The following is a 22,745-nucleotide window of genomic DNA, read 5'->3' on the forward strand; positions in this document are numbered from 1 at the left end:
CCATGGAGGCAGCTCGCCGGGGAAGACGGGAGACAGGGCGGTGTGGGATAGATGGCAAGCTTGAATAAGTCAGTGGCAAGCTCACCGTGGAGCAGCATGGACAGTGACCTGCTCGTCATTGAGCTTCTCACAGACGATCAAGCTTGTTCCCTTTGCATACCGTGTCCACCAAGATGCGTTGCGCCTCGGAAAATAACATGCGCATGTTTCACTTCAAATTCTAAAAGTAGGTACGAGATAACAATGAATACAAATTCCCAACGAGATACAGAAAGTCCTTGGTGTCTGTCATCTGACGACACTTGTTCGACCGCGTCCAACACCACAGTTCTAGTAGAATCCCTTTTCATCACAATAAAAGTACATGAGCCAGATTTTAAACCTCGAGAGCTCGAAACCACCCTTTCCGTGCCCCGACAAACCAGAAGCAAGCATCCTCTCAAAGACGAGGGGGGGTTTAGCTGATGAAGCACAAGCAACCCAGGCCGAGGTAAAATACGAGCAGCGGGTAGACAGCAATGGCCACTCGGTTCTTCACCACACCGCTTCCGCCCAGGATGCTAACACCGGCGGCAAGGGACCAGGCAATCAGAATAATGTAGACGGGGATGCGGGCAATCCAGTGGAGGCCCAGGGCAGACATCAACGCGGCGAGGACCAGAGGGAATAGGGTATAACCAATGATGCAGACGCTCTGGGCAAAGGAACTGCATGACATGTTAGCAAATCCACAACACATGCAAAGGGAACTTGGGTCAAGACGAACATGTTGCCTCCCAGAAGCTTGATCTGCAATGTTACCACAGCTTCGCCCAGCCAGATCATGGCAAAGACACCGCTGAACACGGCATCCCTTTGATCGCCGCGAGCAGTGAAGCTCAGGAGAAGACTGAGAAGAAGACAGAAGATGAGAGGGCCCCAGAGGTCCCAGTCGCGTAGACCAGGGGTCATGTTGCTCTGGAGCAGAGCCTCAGCATCCACCATACGGCTCGCCAGTCCGGTCAGCTCCTCTCTCGTGCCCGAGATACCGGCACCACGGATGTTGGAGTACGCGCCGCGCAGACCTCCCTCGGAATCGAACATGGTGCCGCCCAAGAGGTAGCGCGGGTACAGAACCTCCCTCAGCTTGGCCCATACGGCAAGTAGGTCGCGACGCAGGGTGTCCCAAACTGACTCGTCAATTGTGTTCTGGGGGGCTCGTCGGTCTTCTCCGGGGATTCGGGAGGTGAGATAGCCTTCGTTCAGTGGTTGCGATGATGAACTGGAGCCGATGTTGCCTGACAGAGGCTGACGGGATGAATTGGTCGCAAGGGGGTCGTCGAAATCGTTGAGATCGGCTATGCTGGTGTGAGCTTCCACAAGCACTCAAAGAATCCCCTGCTTCAAAATCTAGCTGAAGCAAAGATAGTAGCCACATACCATCATCGGGGTCAATCAGATCGTCGTCCTCATCCTCCAGGGGTGGGTTGGCATAGTGCCCTCGAGCGCTGGACGCGGACATGGTTTAAGCTGTCTGTGAGGGTGGTGGAGATTCGGTGATGATTCGTAGGTTGAAGACGGTCGCGGGGCTGTCTTCAGAGTCTCGCGATTCTCCTCGTGTCGGCTTTTCGCTGCGGTCGACGCTCGACGATGTCGCGGCTTTGATGGTTGAAAGTTGCTGAGCGTGGAGCTGACGTATCGCCCTCTGCGAAACTTCCACGGTTGCCTCTACAGAAACAACCCCTTGACGAAGAGTGGCCCAAGCTTCTAATTGGCCACAACCAATCACATGCGTCCGCCAACCCAAACGGGACACGGTACGTACATTCCCATCATCCCTCGAAATCCAATGCTAAGACTTTGTACTCCAGTCCAGTGCCTTACCAAAACCAAAGAATCCGCGCCTTACCTCTTTGACTGCGCGAAGGCTCCCATTAGGTATCTTGCCGGGATCTCAGCCAATTATAAATGGCATCTCACTTCCCTCACCCAAATCGAGATATAGGACTAACATATTACCACGCAGCTACAGAGCGACTCAAATAGTGACCTAGTAGTGGAGACTGGTACCGTGTGGGAGCCTTCGCGCAGTCAAAGAGACAGCACGGAGACCAATGCTAGCTAGATATTTCATTGGCTACCTTCTTGGTAGGGCTGTATTGGTGGAGGATGGACATCGACAGCAAACCCACTCCGTCTCACATCACGATCGATTCCCAGGAACGAAATACTTAAAACACACAATTATCATTTCCGCTATCGCTCGAATATTATGGGTATCTAGGACAAATTCTAAGAGTTCATCACTTGTAACAAACACTGCACCCGTCCCGGGCAGCTCCCTCGAATCCAGGGTTTCCAATTCTGCTGGGGACGATGAGGAGCAGCATCAAGACGCCAACTTCTATGCTCGTCATACTTCATTACATTACCTTCCTTGTCCTTTGACCTCTTGTTTTCCAAAATTGTGCATTAATACCACCTGTAACGATGGTGCTGGGGGTCCTCGGCCAGTGTCGAGGGTATCTGAGAGCTCCCCAGTCTTTGGTGCACGTCACTCCACCCGTTCAGTGGCGGAAGTGTTGTACCCATGTAATCCGAAGGAGCCGTCGCTCTCGGGTCCATCTGCTCTCTGTAGCAATAATCCTGTGCCAGCGCTTCCTGGCTTTGCTGAAAGGCTGATGGTTGCGAGTACCATTGGTTTCCACGGTTTCCATAGCCATTCAGGGAATAGTTCTCATATCCCATGCCAGATGTGTTGCGACTTCCAGGCCCATCCGCATGATAGCCTGTAGATAATGAATCACGTCGCATGAATTGCACCCCTTGTTGTTGGCGCTCTCTCGCCCAACGTTGAGCGGCTTGATTCTCAGGGCCTTGATAGGATGTTTGCGCTGCAGCAGGATCCCAAACGGGAAGACCATCTGGTGGCTGAGACTCTCCCATTGGTTGGCCGTGACTGTATGAGGCCAGATTCCCATTTATTCCCACGAGAGCCCAGGCGAACACAGCGACATCTCGAATAGACCGCATCAATTGGTCGATCGGGGGACCTCCCGCAGCTTTGACGTTCTCTCGGAGTGGCATGTGCTGCGGCAGCAGTGGAGGTCGAAAGTTGTACAACACTTCTGGTGGACACTGAGGTTGGATGGGTTGCTGGCCCCACGGAGCGGCAAAGAGGCCGTTGTCGAAATGCGAGGGGACTAAGGGAGGGTGTAGATTCGGGATCTGGGGTCTTGCTCGACGCAGGATGACGACAAGCCCATCAGAAGTGCACGAAACAACCGCCTCCAACTCGACAGACGGGGCAAGCCGCTGTCTTGGCTGGCTGCGCGCTCTTCGAGGGCTAGGAGTAGAGCGTTCCATTGGTCTCGGGGATTGCGGTGTGGGAGGTGTTCGGTAGCCGTCAGTCTGGGAGATGGAAGCCATAGCTGCTGAGCTTGCAGTTCGTGATTCGAATGATGACTCGTCATTCAAGGAACCACTGTCTTGCATCTCGACGTCTGCCTCGACCTTGATCGGAGGGCTTGGCTGCTGGTTAGAGTCAAGATCCATGGCTCTATCCAACTTCACGCCACCTCCTTCCGAATCGCTGGACCGTCGACTTTCAGGCAGATGGTTTGGTTTCTTTGGTGTTAAAGACCCGTGTCCTGATGTGCTTTGGTTTCGAGGTGGTGTGATAGAGTCCTCCTCAAATTGCTCCTCTTCCTCCTCAGCGTCATCTCCGTCGTCTAATTCGTCGTCGCTGGCTTCGTTCTCAAAGTCTTCCGGTCTTCGAGGGTCTCTTGACCAGAAGCGCAGATACGCAATCGAGTCGTTGGCTTTGGCACTTTCAAGACATTTGAAAGCGTCGTCCAGTGAGCTTTCTCGGATGCATTCATAGAAGCTCTTGTGCTGAACTTGGTCGGCAGACACACCAAGGATAGAGGCAATGGCTTCGGTAGCGAACATGACAGTCAGGGTCCGGGTGAATCGGTTCAAGATAAGGGCCGCTCGAGGCTCGCGCTCCATCGGTGACATCTTGAATTTAGGCGACAGGTGCTCCAACATATGGTAACGCGGGTCTCGGGGGGAACAAGAAAAGATGCGTCGAATCTGCGGTGCTTCGATAGCACGCCCTGTATCTCGGGTTAGTTTCTGCCGCATGACAGTATTGACCGAGCATGGCAGCTTGATCCATCAAGAAACATACTCTCGCTCTTTTCACCCCGGCGGTAGATACTGGTACATGCGACGAGGACATCGTGGACGATGGTGAAACAGCATTCGCAGCTTACCCAGCGGCCATCGCGAGAGAGGATACGTGCATAGTGCAGGACGGCAGCCTTGTCCAGCAAGACGCCACGAGTGTGCACGGATCGGGCAAAAGGTACCTCGTCGGGGTGGAAGAAGTCGAAGCTGGACCTGCCGAGCACCTCATGTGGAGTGTAGCCAAGGATGTCGATGACGGACTCGGACGCATAGAGGATATTTGCATCCGGACCCAAGTCTTGGGGGACGTGTGTTAGAGAAGTTGCATCATGGGGGCCTGGGAGTGGCCGACGCGACTCACTGTGTATTGTCATGAAAGTCTGCTCCATGAGGGGTGATGGCGCAGCAGCTGCGAGCTGTGCGGAAACAGTTTAAGTGGTCTGCCCTTGTAGTACCTCACCGACGCAGATCAAAGGGAGGAGTGTCAGGTGCTGGCTTATACCGCTCGACCTCCAGAGACGTTCTCTCAAAAGGTATTAAGGGCGAAAGCAAGCTGCAACGCAACGCAACGCGGGGGACTCGACCGGCAACGAATAAGACCAGAGTCGAGGGAGGATTTGAAAATGTGGTGTAAGTGGGTTGAAGCTCCAACCATGGATATGTATAACCCGCTAACCCAAGGCTGTTTCTTTTGGTGTCAACTGCCAAGAGTGGATCCAGTCGGCAGTAGGACCAGGACCAGCCCGGAGGCTTCTGGGCACAAGGGACGTGACGGGCCTGGCAGGGGGAGGGTTTGAGTGACAGGGGCAGGCAATGACGGCCGAGACCCCGGAAGACGCGGGAAAAGGGACCAGAAGCCAGAGGGTCAAGCAAGGGTGGGCGGCGTCGGGGGATGGTCAGGGTGATTACTGATCCGTGGCGGTGCGGGCTGCGGGTACGGGAGGTTGGAGGTGGACGAAGCTACCGCAATGTGACAGCTCAAGGGACGTCGAATCGTCGAGTCTAGCAGTCTTGGGGTGGGAAAAGTCTTGGTACAGTACGGGACGGGAATTGGATGGAAGGGGAGGAAAAAAGGGTGGTGGTGGCTTGTCCGAGAAGTGTTGTTTTCTCGCGGCGTCTGCGAAGGGAAGGGCAGGGGAATGGGGAGATGAGAGTGGGTTTATGTGTCTGCGCGTGTGCGGGCAGCGCAGCGCAGCGAACAACAATAATTGAGCAAGACAGGAAGAGATGGAGGCGAAGGATGATTGATGGCGGGGACACCTCCAGCAGCGAAATTGATGACGACCGGGGTCTGTGGGAATCCAAATATGTCGGCAGGTAACTAGGAAGACACCAGAGCCGGAGCGACGAGCATCCGGGGGACGAGAGACGACAGCAGCAAGTAGGAGAGCAGCCAAATGAGGTCTGTCAACAGGGAGTAAAATCTGAAAAATGAGATCTTTGTTCGTGGCTCGACCAGGGCCTGGTCGGCCAAGTGAGAAGTCAGATGGAAATTGCGGTCGCGGAAATGTGCAGCTGGACAGGGCGAAGGGTCGGTCGGTTGACAAGGTCGCACGCCTTTGACCTCGACGTCTCGAGTCTGGTCTCTTGTTTTGTTTTGTTTGTTTTGTTCTGTTCTGTTTCTTTAATGCTGGCTTGCTGCCGTATCCCTCTCTTTGCTACCCGCCAGAGACGACCGTGTCGAGAAAACGTCTGAAAACGCCTTCAACGACAGGGCTATCGTCATGTCAAGCAGCAGCGCAGCATACGAAGCAGCGGCAGCAGCATATAGATGGATGCCAGCAGGTTCCACCTCCAGCCATGTACTATGTACGCAAGCGCTCGCGCGCGTTACGTGCAAGGTACAACCCACAAAGGCACAGGATGTTGCTTGCAGCGATGATGAGGAAGCCCCGACGTTTCTCGGATGCACCCTCGACCCTCGTCACGCTTGGTCGTAGCCCGGGCTCGGCGAAGGGCTGTTGGAGCCTTTAGGGAACGGCGAGAGGCTGCAGGGCAGGGGGATTTGCTTTCTTCGTGGCTTGACAGAAACGAGGGTGTCAAGGATAGCTTGTAAGTGGAGGGCGGGGATGTTCAAGGTCCCATCAGGGTGCGTTGCGTCGTCGTTTGGGAAAAGCAAAGAAGCAATCAATCAATGGATTCGGATGGGGGGAGTCGGAGACAAGATAAAACGCCAGCTGCCAGGAGGAAGGAGCAAGGTCAACGGCCTGTTATTAGCAAAAAGGATCAAGGGCACCAGAGCACGGCTTCATTGCTTCACCATTGGCAGCAGCTCTGCGACGGCTCTCATGATCCAGGCAGGGCCCGTGCAAGCGAGGATCGACAAGCAGGCAAATCCCATTTTCGCTTCCACTTCTCGCTAGTAATTGGACGTCTTTTTTGGCTTTGGCCTTGACAAGCGGGGGATGGATGGGTGGATTGATGGATGGATGGGGATGGGGGATGAGCAATGACGTTGAGCACAATGACGAGACAAGACGGAATTGGCAGGCCGATCATGGCTTGATGGAGGGGCGGCCTAAAACCGCCGATGTTACGGTAGACGACGACTGAGATTGTCGAGATCGCAACAACCCCAAATCTACACCAGAATCGAGAGCCTGCCATGCAATTGCCTTGTGATTGATGATGTGCAATACGCAACAATGCCTCGGATCATGTACGCTGCTGCACTTTGACCTTCCCATCCCAGCATGAGGCATGCGTCTTTTACCACTCTGCATCGAGATGGACAAAGAAAAGACGAGACCCAAGCCAAGGGCGAACAAGACGAAGCGGGCCCATCTTTCGGTGAAGGCTCTCCCGCAGTATCTTTTACGACAGATCCAGCCTGCCCAGTCGCATCTGCATCTTACACCGCATCTAACCAGTCCATCCATGCAGTCTAGAGACTGTTGTCTGCATCCAGTTGTGTTGTTGGGGCAAGCAAGCACCTCCAGGGATGGAGCATGTTCAGCCGGATGGAGGCGTGGTAGAGTGGTACAAGACACAAACCTTTTTGTCCGTCTCAGCAGGAGCAACAAGAGCAGCAGCAGCCAGGATGTTCGTCAACCTGCCTACACATGCCTGCTCCACGGTCAACTTGCCCAATTTGACTGTCTTTCTCCGAGGCTGTTAGGTGCTTGCTTTACGCCCTTGCTGCGGCGGACATTGCCTCCTCCGTAACTCATTAACGCCTCAATGCAACCTCATCACTCAGTCCCAACGCCTTCTTCTCTGCGGGACCGAAACCCGAACCGTGATGAGAACGCGGGATGGCCTCGGCCGACGGCGCCTCACCCGTAGCACTGCGGATCCTCGTGGGTGGCCGGTGGCTAGTTTCGTCCATTTTCAAGCCACATGGGCCAGCGGATGGAGGCATAATTGTCTCGTTCCTTGTCCATGGGATACAGAGGACAGACGAACGTACGTGTTGTGACCATGAAGTTGCCAGTACGGGATCTACGGTAGCGGATACAACAGTGACCCTAGAGTAACCCTCGACCAGTCAGGAAGACATTGCGAGCACGCCTACTACACGCGTTCCCACTCTCCAACACCATCGGCTGCTTCCCGCGACTAGAGCCGGACCTGTTCGTCCTGCCCTGGCATGATCGACGGCTAGGGTATCGGCAACGTCCTTAGAACGATGAAGACTTGGACAATGTCCACCCCGAAACGCCTCGGGGATTCAGACATGACTGCTCAGATTCGTCCAAACGGGGTATCCGTGTTCCTCGAGTTGAGCAATGCGGTCATTCCGGTTGACCTCGACAAGCGGACGCGCCGAGCTGGCCCTGGTCTCGCCGTACAAGACAAGGCTAGAAGTGCTCGGGTTCGACAGAACGAGGACTCGCGTCGGCGCTGTGGCACCGGATTGGTTCAGACATCCAGTATTCTCAGTCTCCCGTCTCTGTTACTCATGACGTCAAAGAAGGAGACGAGACAAGATGGCGCAGCGCTCCATTGTTGACTGAGATCCGGGGCTGGCACGCTCAGAATTGGCGTGCTTAACTGCTCATATATCATACCAGATCCGGATCGGACCAGATCAGATCGAGCACGCGCCCGTACGATGCTGTGATGATGTAGGTGACATTGATGCATGCCGGCAACCCTAGTCCCCTTGCTCCGCGTTCTCGAGGCTCATGGGTGCTGCTTCTGCAGATGTCCTGAGCTTCCGTGCAAAAACCTGTGGAACCCTTCAGGATCCCGAGCATCGTAGCCCACAGCCTGGTTGGTAGGTCTACGAAAAGCCTTGGACAGGCTCTGCTCAGTGCTGGCTCGAGCCGGACCTGGTCTGTATCAATACGGGCAGTCGAGTAGGCGGGGCCTTCGTGGCGCGGAATGATTGTTTACCGCACTCGCTTAGGTGTGATAAGCTCGTTGGGCCTACGGCATGATAGCGATGAGATCGAGACGAGGGAGGGGGGGAGAGGCTGGAATCCAGAGGAGGTGATAATTAGCCCAGATCTAATTTGACATCCATCACAGCCCAAGGCTGCGAGGTTATATTTACGTACAATGGCAGGCAGGTTTGTCTCTCTTTTGTCTTCATTGAGGCCAATCACGGTCCTTTGCTGCAGCATTTCAACGGCAGGGCGATTGGCCGTTGCTTTTTGGGTGGCACCCACCCGCTAAAGCTGCCTTTCCTGGCTGGTCAAGGACTCAAGCCCGTGCAAGCTGCCTTAGTTCGCAGTGCCGGGCAATTCCCTCAGGCAGGTACGGGGTACCTAACGTTGCCCACTAACCCTAGTACAGGCAAAGGCAGTTCTGCCTTGACCCCACTTGCCGTTGTTTCTCTGGCGGACATTGATTGACCCAGACTTCATTCTCGACCACACGCGCATCGCATCGCGTCTCGGTTTTTGTCACAGGGATTCGATTTGATCTGATCTAGGGGTACCGTCATTCATTCTTTACTCTTTTCTTGGCCAGGCCCAGACATTCACGAATCAGATTTCGACGGAGAAGATCTTCCTGCGTGTTTGTTTCGGACAACGCCGCTCCAGTTTCTCCCTGGGGCGTCCAGCCATCAACTTTACCTCTTGAGCCTCTCATCTCAATCCTCCATCTCAGACAGCAGCAGCCTCCACCACACCAGCAATCAACCGCGCAGCACGCAGCGCAGGGCCGTCTACCCCAGTACATGACATATTTGCGGAACCCCATCTCTGCCCAGGAACCCAGTCGGTAACGGCTGTAGCCGCTCATCTAGCTTGGCAACATGGCCATCGCCGACGACAATGCCTTTGAGCTCCCCAAGCTACGCTCATCATTCGGCTTCGAGGTGAGTCTTGCATACTCTGTCATTTACGATTTCATAGGCTAATGAAGGCGTTTTAGAACGACACCGAGTATCTTGAAAATGACAATGTCGCAGGTGTGTTTCCCCCTTTTCCCCAACACTGGTACAAGCCAGCACAGTCTCGCATACCGCTAACTCAGGGACTATTTTCCTGCAATCAGAGTTCTTTGATGTCAAGTTTTGTCCCTACCAACCCCTGGATGCGAGCCCCGTGTTTGCGGCAGTCAGCAAAAAGCATGTCAGTTATGCAAGGGCTATTACTTGCAAGATCAGTTCCTGATTTTCCTCTAGGTCGTCATCTGCAGACTCAACCAAACCTCCAACGACACCACCCCTTGCGAGGTGTTGTCGGTGATAAGAGACGACGATGTGAGTTCTGACTTGACTGTCTATGCTCACTCTTCAAGGGCCCTCGTAGCTAATAGCCACTCAGGTTGAGGCATCCGCGTGCTGCTGCACATGGACCAAAGATCCCGTCACGGGGGCTCCTTATCTTTGCATCGGCGGAGTTGATGCGAAAGTAAAGATCTACGACATTCTTAGCGGAAAGCTTTACAGGGTATTTTATGCTATTCAATGTGTGACGCGAAGGGTACTGACTTTGCCGACATTAGTGCTTCACTGGCCATGGAGGTGTATGTCCATATGCCCCCTCTCAGCTCAAGCATAAACTCGTGCATAGACTTATAAGATACAGGACGTCAACGACTTGGTGACCTCACCCGTCGACCCATCTATCATCGCTTCAGCATCAGGTGATACAAGTGTCCGTGTCTGGAGTCTCGACCCAGTCCACAGCAAACGCCCATGTCTTGTCATTCTCGCTGGCGAAGGTCACTCTTGGGATCTCTTGAGTCTGGTTGGTATTTGTTAATCCCTGACGTCTTTATGCAATGCTGACCACCTATCTTCTATTTGGATAGGCATTTCATGACACTGGTCGCTATATTCTGTCCGCTGGCCATGACCAAATCATTAATATGGTAACTGACATGCCCAGCTCATTGGCCAACAAGCTAACACAGCGAAGTGGACTCTTCCTGACCTCCCTACTGAGCCTATTACTACCCCCATTCGCGTCCATTATCCTCACTTCTCGACATCAGCGGTGCATAGTGGCATCATCGATTGGTAAGGTTATCATTGATTGATCAGTCTCACAGCTAACAAGGAACAGTGTGGCATTTTATGGCGATTGTATTTTGTCCAGAGCCTGCCACGACAACGTCATTGCGCTCTGGAGGATTGAGGGCTTTTCGTCCAAGAACCCCCCTCCGCCTCAGAGCATAGCTCCTATAGCTCAGACCACCGTTCCGACTAATTACGACGAAGCCAGCCGACTTACACGATCTGCCTTCGTGCCTACTATATCACCACAATGCCCATCCCAGTATACCATGCTGCTACAGTTCCATACCCCCAACTGTGGCCCGCAGTTCTTCATGCGCTTCAAGCTGCATTTCGTGCCCGGGCAGCACCCAGTCTTGGCCTTCTGCAACGCTGGCGGCAATGTCTTCTTCTGGGATCTGGAGCGGCTGATGGCATACCGGGAGTTCATGGAAGCACTCAAAGATCCTGCTCGAGACAAGAGCAAGCCCCTACCCCATCCCAGTTGGATGAGACCTGTGACGCGTCGTAAGGCGGAAGGGAATAAATCTCGACATGGAGCCGTTGACAAGGAGGCATCGGTTGCCGGCCAAAGTGATGGGGCTAGGTCGACTGCGACTGAGGAGATTGGAGAGTATAATGCTGAGACTCTGGAAACCTGGGCATCTAGGTATAGCCAGGAAGATCCTCATGAGCCTCTCAAGGCACACAAGACCGAGTCCTCATCAGCCAACTTTGTGGGCAGACAGGCGGCGTGGAGTCCAGGAGGTGAGTGGTGTGTGGTTGTGGGCAGCTCGAACACGGCGTTGATCCTCCAACGTTGGGCGACCAAGCCCACGGCCAAGGCCTCGGGGACGGCTCATAATACCCCGAATCCAGACCATTGAGGCGATAATTAGAGCCCTCGGATGGGGAGGCTCGAGTATAGCGGTATAGATGTATCCTCTTCAGAATCTTCAGAGGGGTTGAGGACGGCCATTGCAGCCTCGTCTAGTTCGCCTCCATGTGTAATAATCTTTTGCAGCTCATCTCTGGCCGTTTTCTGTTCCATTTGCCTTGTTCTTTGTGCATGTTGAAATCTCGCAGCCGAGGTAGGTCCTGTAGGGAGGACCAGATCAGCGATGTAGAGTGAAGCCATGGCGCGTAGTCGAAGATAGTGTTGGTTCCTTGAGTAAGGCATATCCTGCATCAACTCATCCATTCTCTTGGTGACATCCTTCATGGCACTCAGTGCCTGGAGTCTAAGCTCCTCCTTTCTCTGCGCCAACCGGGCCTCTTGAGTCTCTGTGTCGTCACTACCGAAACTATCGTCATGACCAAACGACCCGCGGCGAGAATCTTGGTCTGCATCCCGTGCCAGGCGCTCCAGGGCTAGCACATGCTCCGTGTGCGTGTTGTAGATCTCGCAGCTCAAAAGGGCGAGCCAAAAGTCCAGCGCCGAGGTGCTCTGTGGGTGTTTATAGTCGTATGGGTGCTGCTGGATCAGGGTGTCGAAGTAGGCCTTGACCTTGTTCATGTTTGCTGCACGAACCCATCTCTTTGGCAGTGTCTTCTTTTCATCTTCAGGCTTGTCATCTTCGGGGGAAGTATGCTCGCCTTGTCGCATGAGGATCTCGGCGCCGATGGCCCAGAGGCTGTGGTGGCGGAGATCAACTGGTCCTCCTGAGGGTCGGAGCTGAAGGAGCACGCCATAAGCGCGCGAGGCCTTTTCTATCTCTCCCTGATCGAGAAAATGGTGGATGGACTGGAGTAGAACATCAAAGTGACCGCCACGCCTCCGCTGGGTCGTCTTCTTCTTTGCGGGTGCGGTATCCTCGTCAGCTTCTGTGTCCGGATCCTCCTCAGGCTCTGGTTCAATCTCGATGCGGCCTACGGACTTGCGGTCGAGACCCCGGTGAGGAAAGTCGGGAATCTGCTGAGCCGGGTCCAGATCTGTCTCTGAGAGGCCTGCGATGGCAAACTGGGCGACTATGCCGGGGGTGTGGCTGTGAGGGTTGATGGAGTCGCGAGGGAGATGAGCCGGAAGTGAGCTGGGGAAGTCATCGTCAAGAGAAGATGCAAGTCTCTTGCGTTTGTTTGACCTGCTCTGCTGTGAGAAAGATGGCGGATCTAGAAGAGACATTTTTTTTATGTAGTTGTAGGGTAATTGTGTTGTGAGAGGTGAAGTTGAAGAAGCCTTGAAGTTCTTCAATGTTGCCCCACCATCTCGGCTCTTGAGTTGCATGTGGACGATATGATCTCATGGACACATTGAGAACGATAAGGATAGATGACCAATTGCCGATTGTGGAGGGATCAGAGGACGCATGAGTACCAAAGTGCATTTACTTTGGCCGTCAAGCCCAATCCAGCAAATGCCATAGCATTGGAGGCAATACAATGATGGGATTCGTTACGAGCTGCGTCAACATTCAAGATCAATCAGAGCTCTCAACTCGTTTCTATTGACCAGACCAATAACCCAGCTCCATCAGCATATGTACACAGCCCCCCCTCTACTTTTACAAAAAATCATCCTCCCGGCCGGTTTAGTTGGTTCGGTCAAAGTACGTCCACTGGCCCTCAACGGGCTTCTCCTCGAGGTCCTCCCAGCTGCAATTGGCAATCAGCACGGCTTCGAAAAGGCGATATGGAAGCATGAGAACTTACACCTTGGTCTTCTCCATGGTCTCGATCAGCTTGAGCTCGCCCTCGGCAACCTGGATGACCTCCTCGATGAGGCCAGCGCCAATCTTGTGCTCGAGCTCCGAGATCCTATACCGCGGGAATTAATTAGCCCAACTCTATACCTCCCAATTGACGAATATCCAAGACGGGGGGAAACGCACTGGTCAGCAGTGAGCTGGGGCTCATCCTCCCACTCAACCTGCTCGTGGTTCTCAAGGGGCTTGCGCTCCGCCCAGACGACCTGGTCCTCTCGCTCGGCCGCCGTCCGGATGCCCTCGTACTCGGGGCCCTCGTTGACCTCTCCATTCCACTCCTCGAGCCGGATATCGCCCTCCTCGTGCTTGCGGCCCACCACAAAGACCTTGTCTCCGATCTTGACCGTCCGAGCCTCGCTGCCGTCGACTCGGCCGCTGGCGACGCGGAACTGTGACGAGTTCTTGCTGACGAGCTCCTTGGCGCGGACCGCCCACTCCTCGTAGCCCGGGGGGACCAGCTGCTCGACGAGGGACATGCGGTGCTTGGTCACGGCCTCGACGGATTGGCGGTACATGGACGTCTCGGGGATGTTCTGGAGCTTGCTGAGGGTCGTTCCGTACAGGTACAGAAGCGTCGATCGGGGCGTGGCATGAGTCCAGAGACCCGTGAGGCCGGTGGGAGTACCAGCCTCCAGGTAGCGCGCAAACACACGAGCTGTCGGCCGCATGCTGGCGAGGTCAATTGGCAATGGCTTCGTCGTGGATTCGAGGTTGATGAAATGGTCAGAGGAAATTGAATTGACCTCATTGGACTCCAGCCCCAGCATTGCCGATCCGGTCGGCACGTGTATGATCACGTGAGTCCCGGAGCTCCGAGTCTCGTCCGGCTACCATGCGGTCCGGCATTTGGAGGTACTGATACGTTCAACAATTGGCATCGGATGGCATAATAACAGTCAGTAAAAGTCGTTAGACTTGGTCTATTCTAAGGGATCCAAATACTCGTGAACTGGTCGAAACAGACCTCACATCCAGCCTTCAAGCAATCACACATCACTGCGTGTCTTGGTCCTGGACAACTATTAAATCCCGGGACTGGTACACGTATAAGGATGAAAAAAGAAACCCTCATCTTGAGTTGGTTGATATCTCAATACCTTGGCCAAGACAATACCTGATACCTGCCAGAAATAGCAAGTAATCTCGACACAGGGAAACAAAAAAATAAATAAAAAGGCACAATACAAGCAGCACTTGCGGGATCAAACACAGTCCATCGCAAAATCGATCCAGCAATCCCGTCACGCAGCTGCTGAGCAACACTATCCCAAGTCACTACTCACGAGCTGGTCAAAGCTGACTTAGGAAGACTCCTCGCGGCTCTTCCGGTAAGCGGCCTGGACAGAATGTCAGCCCCTTTCAACGCATCTACATTTACTTAAAAGGCAGAGGCACGACGCACTTCTTGCTCAGTCTGCAGGCCCTCAATGACGGGGGCGAGCTCAGTCAGCACCTCGTACGCCTTCTTGTGGTACTCAATTTGAGCGGCAACAAGCTCGGCAAGGTTGCGTAGGGGCTCAGGGGTGTCAAGAACCTAGTCCGATTAGCAAGACCACACTTCAAGGATATCATTCGGGAACAGAACTCACATTCTTCATGACACCGACAGCCTCCTCGGTCTGGGTTACGAACTCATCCTCGGCCTTCTCAATCTCCTCCTGGGCCTCGGGGCTCAGCTCCTGCTCGTCGTGCTGCTCACCACCTTGCGCGTTACCACCAAGCTTGAAGGTGGTGCCCTTGGCATGAGCCTTGACGGCATCCAGGGAAAGGCGGGAGTTCTCGACATTCTTGCGAGCGCGAGTAGCAAAGGTCAGGTTGGTGTTGAGGGTGGTGTTCCAGCCAGCCAGGAATCGGCTCTGAATCTGGGCGTCCTGGGCAAGACGGGCCTCACCAACACGCTCAGATGCAAGCGCATACTTCTCCAGAGCGGTCGCCAGAGGGTCCTCACCGGCACCGGTATGGTGCTGGTGAAGCAGCTGGCTGCTAGACAAACTGGCGCGGGCGACGGCATGGCTGAAGGTCTTGGGCTGCGGCTTGGCAGTAGGGGGGGCGACGAGAGCGGCCTGGGCCTCGGCGGGGGAGGTGGCAGAGGAAAGAAGGTGAACCTTTTCGCTGACGGTGCGACCAAGGTCCTGGAAGGTCTCCTTGATGTTAGGGGGGTAATCGTAGGCCTCGTTGGAATATTGCGAGCTATAAGCGCCGTGTCAGATAAACACGCCCAAGGGAAGCCATGCCGGGGCAAGGATGTAGAAGCAATAAACTCACGTCACAGCAAGCATCTTCTGGTGAGCCTGCTTGAGGGCGTCGACACGCTTCTCGAGGTCAATGTAGTCGGGAGGGAGCTGGGTCTGTATGCCACATGTCAGGTTAGCCACGGCGGGAGCGCGATAAGGCGCAGACGGCGCAACCCACCTTGTCCTCAGCCTGGCCAAGCTGCTCCTTTGTATACTGAAAGGTGCGCGACGCGAAGGGGGTGATCTGAGCCCCAAAGCTGCTATATTGACGTGGTGAGCCATGGTCGGGTGGAATTGGGACGCTGGTAGAGCTTCGAGGGGGAGATTGCGCAGCTCTGCTGTCATCGAGGGCGCCAGGGGAGCACCTACGAGAGGTTCTTGCCAATGTTGCCAAAGTTCTTGCTGAAATCCATCTTGGCGGTATTTCCGGATCGCTTCGAGAAAATGAATGGTCTGTCGGAATGGGATTTGCGCTCGCGCTCTCGAGGTCGAGGAGGTGAATATCTGGAGGTTTGAAGGGGGGGGAAAGGGAGGATGATGGAAGCTGGAGAATTGGCTTTTGCGTCAGCGTAGGTACGGAGCAGGTCGAGGCAGGCAGGTAGATATGGGCCTGGAGCGCTGTCAGAAGCGAAATGCCCTGTCGCAGCTGCAGCAGGAGCCAGTTTTTTCCCTTTTCCAGGGGCTTGCTGCCCCCCCGGGCCCCAAGGCTCCAGCCAGGACGGGCCGACGACCTACCTGCAGATCCGCAAGGTGGCCCTAGCTCTGCTGCTGCAGCAAGGTACGCTGTACGGGACTCGCTCGCACCTGCCCGCCGTACGAGTAACGCCTGAAGAGTCACGTGGAATTCATCCCTGGGGAGCCTTCAGTCACCAAAGGGGAAGGCATAATCAGCCACTTGATTGCCCTTGCTCATGGACAATAAGCCACCTTGATGACGAGTCACTCCTGTCTTGATGAGCACGTAACGGCATCACCACTAGGTCATCTTGAGCCTAGGATCCAGGCACCTACTTAACGCTAGGTACCTAAGGCATCGACAGTAGGTACCGTAGATGAGGACCTCAATTATGAGCCAATCGGGGATCAAAGCAACCCAGCAATAATACAGCAATAACACAACCAAAGATTCAGATAGAGAAAGCAGATCATCGAGGGTTGTCAAGAGCAACGCACCATTAATACTCTCGACAAGCCTTTGTCGAGACCGGCCTGCCTTTCCCTTCACGGGGATAGCAAAAGGAGATCTCCCTCCCTCACTATCTACAATTGCGAAGAACCAAGGAGGCCAAAAATGCTCAACTACGTCGGCCTCGAACGAGGTGTACACAACAAGCCACTGACTGATAACCACAAATGGGCGTGAAACAATACACAAGCCGGTATACTCACGCTATTACCCAAGAAGTATTGACAATGGGTGTTTTCTCTTAATTCGTTATGCTTGATTCGTTACATCTGTTCAAGACCCATTTCCTATTGCTCAGCATAGGTAGGCAACATTCTGAGCCAGAAATCCATCTCTCCCTCCCTTCGTTACTCTGTCTTTTTGGTCCCAAACCGGTATCCCCCTCCAATCAGTCCAATATGTGTTTGTTGTCCGCCCATGAAGGCTCCACACCACGACACACGCTCTCATAATCTCGAAGCGTTGGATGTCGGGGATCCAATTCTGGCGTCGTCCAGAACATTGTCCAGTTGCAACCCGACAGCTTACTTGTACCCGTTGATCTCTCAAAGTACCACTTATTCACCGGGTTGTCCTTTCGACTCCTCCAGCAGACGCCATCAGGGAAGCAGCCCCGAACCATTGCGTTGAACACAACGTCGGCTACACCACCACTACCTTGGCTCTTTCGTAAAACGGCAAACTTGTCCAGATACGGAACATAGCGGCCTTGTTCGTGTGCAGTTTGATCGTCCAAACCCTCTGGGCGTTCCCATGTCAAGATGGCACCACCTTCGTACTCTCCAGCGATGATGATACCAGCAATGTTCTCGTTAACCCGCTTCAAATAGTCGTCGACATCCAGTTTACGTCCAAAAGAATCTTCGATCAAATGAACCAGCCTGGGGAGATCGATGTCTTTGTCAGTCAGGCGAAGCCTGGGGCCTCCAGGTTCAGGTGGACGCCATGGGTTCTCGCGGGGATTTGGGAATATCGTCAGGGGCATGCCTCGTTTGAGCAGTGTCGAACCCGTTGATACCCCGATGACTGGTGCTTTGCCAGAATTTGCTGGGGCCCGTGTGATCGGGAGCGACGATGAGAAGACGGGCTTGTCCGTGAGCAGATTGTGCAGGAGGGGATTCTTCTTGCGTCGGGTTGTGACCATGCCACCAAATTCGAAAGACGGTTCATCCTCGAGCGTTGGGCTCGCTCTATTTGTAGTAGCGACCACATTTGCCGCGGCATCAGGCGTAGTGATGAGAGCCGACGAAGTGGACGGCAGTATAGCCAAGGCATCCCTAGCTAGAGTCAAGTTCGCAGCATGCGCTGTGATTGAGGCACGGAGTGGGCTCTCTTCCGCAAGAGGTGAGCCATCTGGGCCCATTAGCTCTTTCAGGATAGATCCATATTCCTGCTCAAGGTTGATGAACCGATGTGAAGCGCCTGGTCGGCCTGTCATTGGAACGGCTCCGAGCGGATCGAGGATAATAATTCTCTCGACCAAGGCAACAGTCTTGGGGTGTGACAGCTTCGTGCCCGCCGAGTCAACTGTGCCACTAGACTGCAAACCCGCAAAGTACCTAGTGAGAGCCAGAACAACCTTGTTCGAATCAATCGGCTGAGGGGCCTGAGTCTCACTACGGCTGAGTAGTGATGGGATAACAGGCATCATGCGGTGTCGAAGAATGCGGTCCATAAAGCCCCGGTCCTCTACCCGAACGTCGGCAGGCGAATTGTCCTCTGAACGCACAATGGCGTTATTAACCAGACGTGCTCCGATATCCCCGAACCCATCAATGGCTTCGCTGAGGCGGAATGCTTGATCTTCGAAGGTGAGGCGGTTCTCATCGGCGCCACAGTCGATAACCACGACACTCAAGAGGCCAAGTTTGCGTAGTTGGGATAAGGTATTTGCGACCCCACGAAGAGTCTCTGTGTCGAGCTCTTGTGGAGCACGAAGCTTCATGATGGCCACATGTAAGGGTTTTGACGGAGTAGATGATGTCTGTTGCTGCTCATCACCCTGGAAGAACTTGGGCGCCTCGGCAAGAGACTTGGGGCTTTTGTCGGCATACTTCTGGAGATAACCTTTGGCGTCTCGCTTTGTTGGTGACACCTCCAGAACAGAGACTATGAAGTCCTGATGAATGAGTCAGTAGCAAGTCAAGTGGTCACCAGGTGGTTGACATACTCGGTCAAGAACCTTCTTCTTGGCACGGGCTACGGATGCCGCCGACATGTATCGAGCGGCGCCGGAGCCGAGACATGATTTCGGGCTGTTGGCTTGTGAAGCAAAGCCGCGGCACCGGGGCCGCAGGATGCTCGCGACGTGTGAAGCAACCACGATGCGCGGTTCGGGAACTGGGCGACAATTACCGCAGCGAGAGGCCTTCTCCCATACGCGAGGCCAACTCATGATGCCAGTGACGATGGGCAATGACGATCCCCGGGCGAGCCCGGAATAATAAGTGGACGAGGGTTGATATACAGCAGCTCCCCCGGATGACCTGCGATCAGAGCGATTAGGAGCGGCCTTGAGGGGGAGTAAGATCAATGCTAGCTGCAGAGCATAGCTGGAGGGACAGCCAGGCCAATATTCTTTTTCTCAAGGGGCCGAGGAAGATGGCAGGATGCAACCCTGGGGTTCGTGAGTCAAAAAGCAAGCAGCGCGACTTACAAAGATGGACGTGGGTTGGTGGGGGTGAAGCAACTTTTTTGGTGGAGAGATGTGGCCGATAAGCCGATAAGCTCTCGGCCCTGCGCCGATGTCGCCTTGTTGATGCTGCAGAGCGTCGGTACTCTGGCAAGACTAAACCATAATAAGGGGGTTATTAGCAATTTGACAGGGGTTGAACGTGGGCTTTATACCTTCTAGACTGTCGTGGCTTTTCAACCGAGGCGAAATGTATGTTTGGACAGTGGGCATTGCGTTAGAGTACTCAAGTACCTATTCGAGGACTCGGCAGGCAATTGAGTCAATTCAGACGACCGGGGATGGGAGCTCCGGCTACCCCAGCTCGGCAGTTGCGTCATGCCGAGCTCCATGGCATGGGTGATGGCGACAGGTAGGAGTCCATCGCTCTGGGGTGTCTCTCCGCAGCACGTCGAGCCCTCCAGCGAGCACCAATCTGGTTGGGTAGGTGGATTTGCACTGTCCTCGCTGTGCCCTTCTTCAATAACTGATGTGATTTGTTATTCTACAGTTGGACTAAGGTGCTGGGAGTTTGAGAATGGAGTCATTCGATGCATCTAGACTATGTAAACTGGGTAATAGATGGCTTGGCTCGGTACTGACTATGGGAAATCTACGCACTATGATTCCACTCGAGAGCCAAAGAAATGTCTATGTTGTTGAAGGAAAAAGGCCCTTATGCAAACAACACGTAATTGTACAGATATCACATGCTAACAATGTCATTTATAAGTCGACAATGACGTGCGAAGTCAAGCCAAAGTAACCTGCAATATTCTCCCCCCGATTTGTTCAATATACCCAGTCTGACGGAGACGCAAACCCCCCGGCCGAGAAAATTCGCGCGAAGGAACAAACTACATGACTTTTCAACCCCGTAACCAACAGCAGTGGGAAAGAGACCGAGAATATCCCGCTTTATCCCTCTCTATCCATCTCGAAGGAGCCAACGGACAAATAGTCAATTGGCCGTGAGCCTGATACTCCTCCACTCAGAGCTTGGCGATTGGAGGTATTTTGTCGAGCTACCTTCTAATTTGTGCAAGCGCTGGATCTCGCCTATGTCGGTTTGGGCAGCTAAAATGCAGTATAAAAGAAAGACAGAGCTTCTTCGAGAGTGGGAGAATAACTCTAAGAGGGCATCGAGGTAATTGACCAGCTTCTAGAACCATTCGTCTCAACTCGGTTGCATAACCTACACCGTCATCATGGCTCCTACGCTTCTATGGATTGGCCTTGGCAATATGGGGAGGGTGAGTTTTAATAGCAATGATATATAGATGGAGTGAAACTAACTAGAATCAGGCAATTAGCAAAAACATAGTCGAGAAGGGCAATCTCGACGGTCCTCTTCTCCTCTTTAACCGCTCAGCCCAGCGGGCCATCGACCACAGCAACAGCCTCCCCCAGGGTAAATCAGAAGTTGTCACAACCCTCTCTAAGGGGATCTCGCGAGCGGACGTCATCTTCTCGTGCGTCGCCAACGATGAGGCCGTCCAGGAGACATACAAGGCGATCCTCGAAAGTGACGTCAAGGGCAAGCTCTTCATCGAGAGCTCAACTATCCATCCCGAGACCACCGAGGCCCTCGCAAAGGACGTCGTGGCCAAGGGCGGCGAGTTTGTCGCCGCTCCCATCTTTGGAACTCCCGTCATGGCGGACGCGGGCCTCCTCATCGGAGTGCTCGCCGGACCCGCTGCCAGTGTCACAAAGGCCAAGGTCTGGTTCAAGGGCGTTACCGCGGTGGCTGAGATCGACATGTCGGATGAACCCTACAGCAAGGCTCTGAAACTCAAAGTCTTGGGCAACACTTTTATCCTCAACATGGTTGAGCAGCTCGCCGAGGCGCACGTTGTGGCGGAGAAGACAGGCCTGGGCACCGACGTCCTCCACCAGTTCGTCGACTCTCTATTCGGGGGTGCGTACGCCGCCTGTAGCGCTCAGATGCTTAGCGGCGACTACCATAAGAAGGAGCCGTTGTTTGCTGTTGATCTAGCACGAAAGGATGCCAAGCATGCACTGAGCTTGGCCAAGGATGTTGGTGCTACTCTACACAACATAGAGACAGTCGATGCACATCTGGCCCAGTTGAAGGAGCATGCCGGACCTTCAGTAGATATGACTGGAATATATGGAGCGGTGCGGAAGGAAGCCGGACTTAAATATGAGACTAACTAGCAAAGGTATTGATTCAATAGAGAATTACTGTACGTAGATGGTTCATACACCCTGACCACCTGCCAGAATGTGCAATATCTACATTGTGGGTAATTCATGTAAGCAAGCCAATAGAGCGTGAATCGTGGCCTGTCTGGTAAAAACATATTCCCTCTGTAGAGGATGCAACTGAAACTCGTCAAGCTTTGCGTGAAAGGTAGCTTGTTGGTGCATTATGTTGGAAGTGCGGTGTAAGTGAAGAAGTTACAGCATCAAAACTACAAACAATCAGGAACAAATACCTAGGAGTTACATCTAAATAGAAGCACGCTTACACTTTTAATCCAACCGGTAAACATTAATTATTCTGTAGTTCCCAAGTGCTACAGCTTGCACGTCTGCCACTCATCCTTGCCGTCAAGACTCTCTGTCTTGCTCCAGGGTAAGTCTCACTGCCTAATTGGCTGACTCAGCTTGGACCTGCGTGTCGCTTCGCAGTGATGCAACCAATCCAGCAACAAGCTACCATCGCCGACATCGAACCTCCAGAGAAGCTCACCCCAAGCCCCCGATTTCAACGTCCGCCCCATCGCCCCAAACGAAGCTCTCCTGCCGGCGGGATCAAGCTCGACTCGACCATCTTTCGAAGAAGCGCAAACCGCAAACATGGCTCAAGGGTAAATGGCAATCCGTCACCTCCCCCTGCTTGTCCAAGCTTGCTCCTAGGACGCGTGGATGGGTTGGCTAACAAGAGTCGCAATGCTCACAGATACGCCGTCTTTATCGGCCTCGTTGTCATCGCGGCCCTGTGCGTTGCGTCGTGGTTCCTAGCCCCCAAGGGAGAAAACCAAGTGTCAGTTCTCGTCTCGGTCGCCTTGCGATCGCCGTCGCCCTACGACATAACATCCGGATTTGCTAACGCTGGACTACTACAGGCTCTGGAGGTCATCGCTGATTCTCGCCATCGTGAGCTGCTACCTGATGTGGGCCATCACCTTCATGGCCCAGCTGCACCCCCTGATTCAGCCGAGACGAACCGGCATTCGCGAAGAGTACCTCGATGAATAGATCCATACATACAACATGTCAGGAAGAGCTGGGCGGACGGGATTGATGGACTTGCTTGCGCGCTGAAGGGCTGATGGGATACGCCTGTAATCTTATATTGTTGTTTTACCACCGTACAGGTATCATGTCTTTTTACAAACGGAGTTGGTCGCTTCTATAATCA

The 22,745-nt window shown here is 53.8% G+C and overlaps 9 protein-coding genes across 9 annotated transcripts; 3 read left to right on the forward strand and 6 right to left on the reverse strand.

The window, feature by feature from the left end:
* Positions 1-457: 457 nt before the first annotated feature.
* On the reverse strand, positions 458-1,501 carry NCS57_01241500 (Protein YIP; the record flags this gene model as incomplete). Its single annotated transcript, XM_053062088.1, has 3 exons — positions 458-707; positions 767-1,337; positions 1,420-1,501. The coding sequence occupies 3 exons, from the start codon at positions 1,499-1,501 to the stop codon at positions 458-460; spliced, it is 903 nt and encodes a 300-aa protein (XP_052908616.1).
* Positions 1,502-2,451: 950 nt separating this feature from the next.
* NCS57_01241600 (PAS domain-containing protein) lies at positions 2,452-4,559 on the reverse strand (the record flags this gene model as incomplete). Its single annotated transcript, XM_053062089.1, has 3 exons — positions 2,452-4,097; positions 4,172-4,468; positions 4,532-4,559. 3 exons carry the CDS (start codon positions 4,557-4,559, stop codon positions 2,452-2,454), a joined length of 1,971 nt encoding a protein of 656 aa, XP_052908617.1.
* Positions 4,560-9,376: 4,817 nt separating this feature from the next.
* Positions 9,377-11,451, forward strand: NCS57_01241700 (uncharacterized protein; the record flags this gene model as incomplete). The annotated part of the gene is made up of 10 exons (XM_053062090.1): positions 9,377-9,439; positions 9,496-9,532; positions 9,577-9,695; positions 9,749-9,826; positions 9,891-10,016; positions 10,072-10,092; positions 10,155-10,316; positions 10,381-10,440; positions 10,488-10,588; positions 10,635-11,451. The coding sequence occupies 10 exons, from the start codon at positions 9,377-9,379 to the stop codon at positions 11,449-11,451; spliced, it is 1,584 nt and encodes a 527-aa protein (XP_052908618.1).
* Positions 11,452-11,459: 8 nt separating this feature from the next.
* NCS57_01241800 (uncharacterized protein) lies at positions 11,460-12,686 on the reverse strand (the record flags this gene model as incomplete). The annotated part of the gene is made up of 1 exon (XM_053062091.1): positions 11,460-12,686. The coding sequence occupies one exon, from the start codon at positions 12,684-12,686 to the stop codon at positions 11,460-11,462; it is 1,227 nt and encodes a 408-aa protein (XP_052908619.1).
* A 406-nt stretch (positions 12,687-13,092) lies between these two features.
* Positions 13,093-14,033, reverse strand: NCS57_01241900 (uncharacterized protein; the record flags this gene model as incomplete). Its single annotated transcript, XM_053062092.1, has 3 exons — positions 13,093-13,156; positions 13,214-13,318; positions 13,393-14,033. 3 exons carry the CDS (start codon positions 14,031-14,033, stop codon positions 13,093-13,095), a joined length of 810 nt encoding a protein of 269 aa, XP_052908620.1.
* A 534-nt stretch (positions 14,034-14,567) lies between these two features.
* On the reverse strand, positions 14,568-15,913 carry NCS57_01242000 (BAR domain-containing protein; the record flags this gene model as incomplete). The annotated part of the gene is made up of 6 exons (XM_053062093.1): positions 14,568-14,603; positions 14,669-14,800; positions 14,856-15,456; positions 15,532-15,614; positions 15,679-15,760; positions 15,870-15,913. The coding sequence occupies 6 exons, from the start codon at positions 15,911-15,913 to the stop codon at positions 14,568-14,570; spliced, it is 978 nt and encodes a 325-aa protein (XP_052908621.1).
* Positions 15,914-17,074: 1,161 nt separating this feature from the next.
* On the reverse strand, positions 17,075-19,081 carry NCS57_01242100 (Amino-acid acetyltransferase, mitochondrial; the record flags this gene model as incomplete). Its single annotated transcript, XM_053062094.1, has 2 exons — positions 17,075-18,805; positions 18,857-19,081. The coding sequence occupies 2 exons, from the start codon at positions 19,079-19,081 to the stop codon at positions 17,075-17,077; spliced, it is 1,956 nt and encodes a 651-aa protein (XP_052908622.1).
* Positions 19,082-20,565: 1,484 nt separating this feature from the next.
* Positions 20,566-21,535, forward strand: NCS57_01242200 (uncharacterized protein; the record flags this gene model as incomplete). Its single annotated transcript, XM_053062095.1, has 2 exons — positions 20,566-20,610; positions 20,663-21,535. 2 exons carry the CDS (start codon positions 20,566-20,568, stop codon positions 21,533-21,535), a joined length of 918 nt encoding a protein of 305 aa, XP_052908623.1.
* Positions 21,536-22,045: 510 nt separating this feature from the next.
* NCS57_01242300 (uncharacterized protein) lies at positions 22,046-22,582 on the forward strand (the record flags this gene model as incomplete). The annotated part of the gene is made up of 3 exons (XM_053062096.1): positions 22,046-22,191; positions 22,284-22,367; positions 22,450-22,582. Exons 1-3 carry the CDS (start codon positions 22,181-22,183, stop codon positions 22,580-22,582), a joined length of 228 nt encoding a protein of 75 aa, XP_052908624.1. The 5' UTR covers positions 22,046-22,180.
* Positions 22,583-22,745: the final 163 nt, after the last annotated feature.

Source organism: Fusarium keratoplasticum, chromosome 10 (assembly GCF_025433545.1).
Source record: "Fusarium keratoplasticum isolate Fu6.1 chromosome 10, whole genome shotgun sequence".
NCBI lineage: Eukaryota > Fungi > Ascomycota > Sordariomycetes > Hypocreales > Nectriaceae > Fusarium > Fusarium keratoplasticum.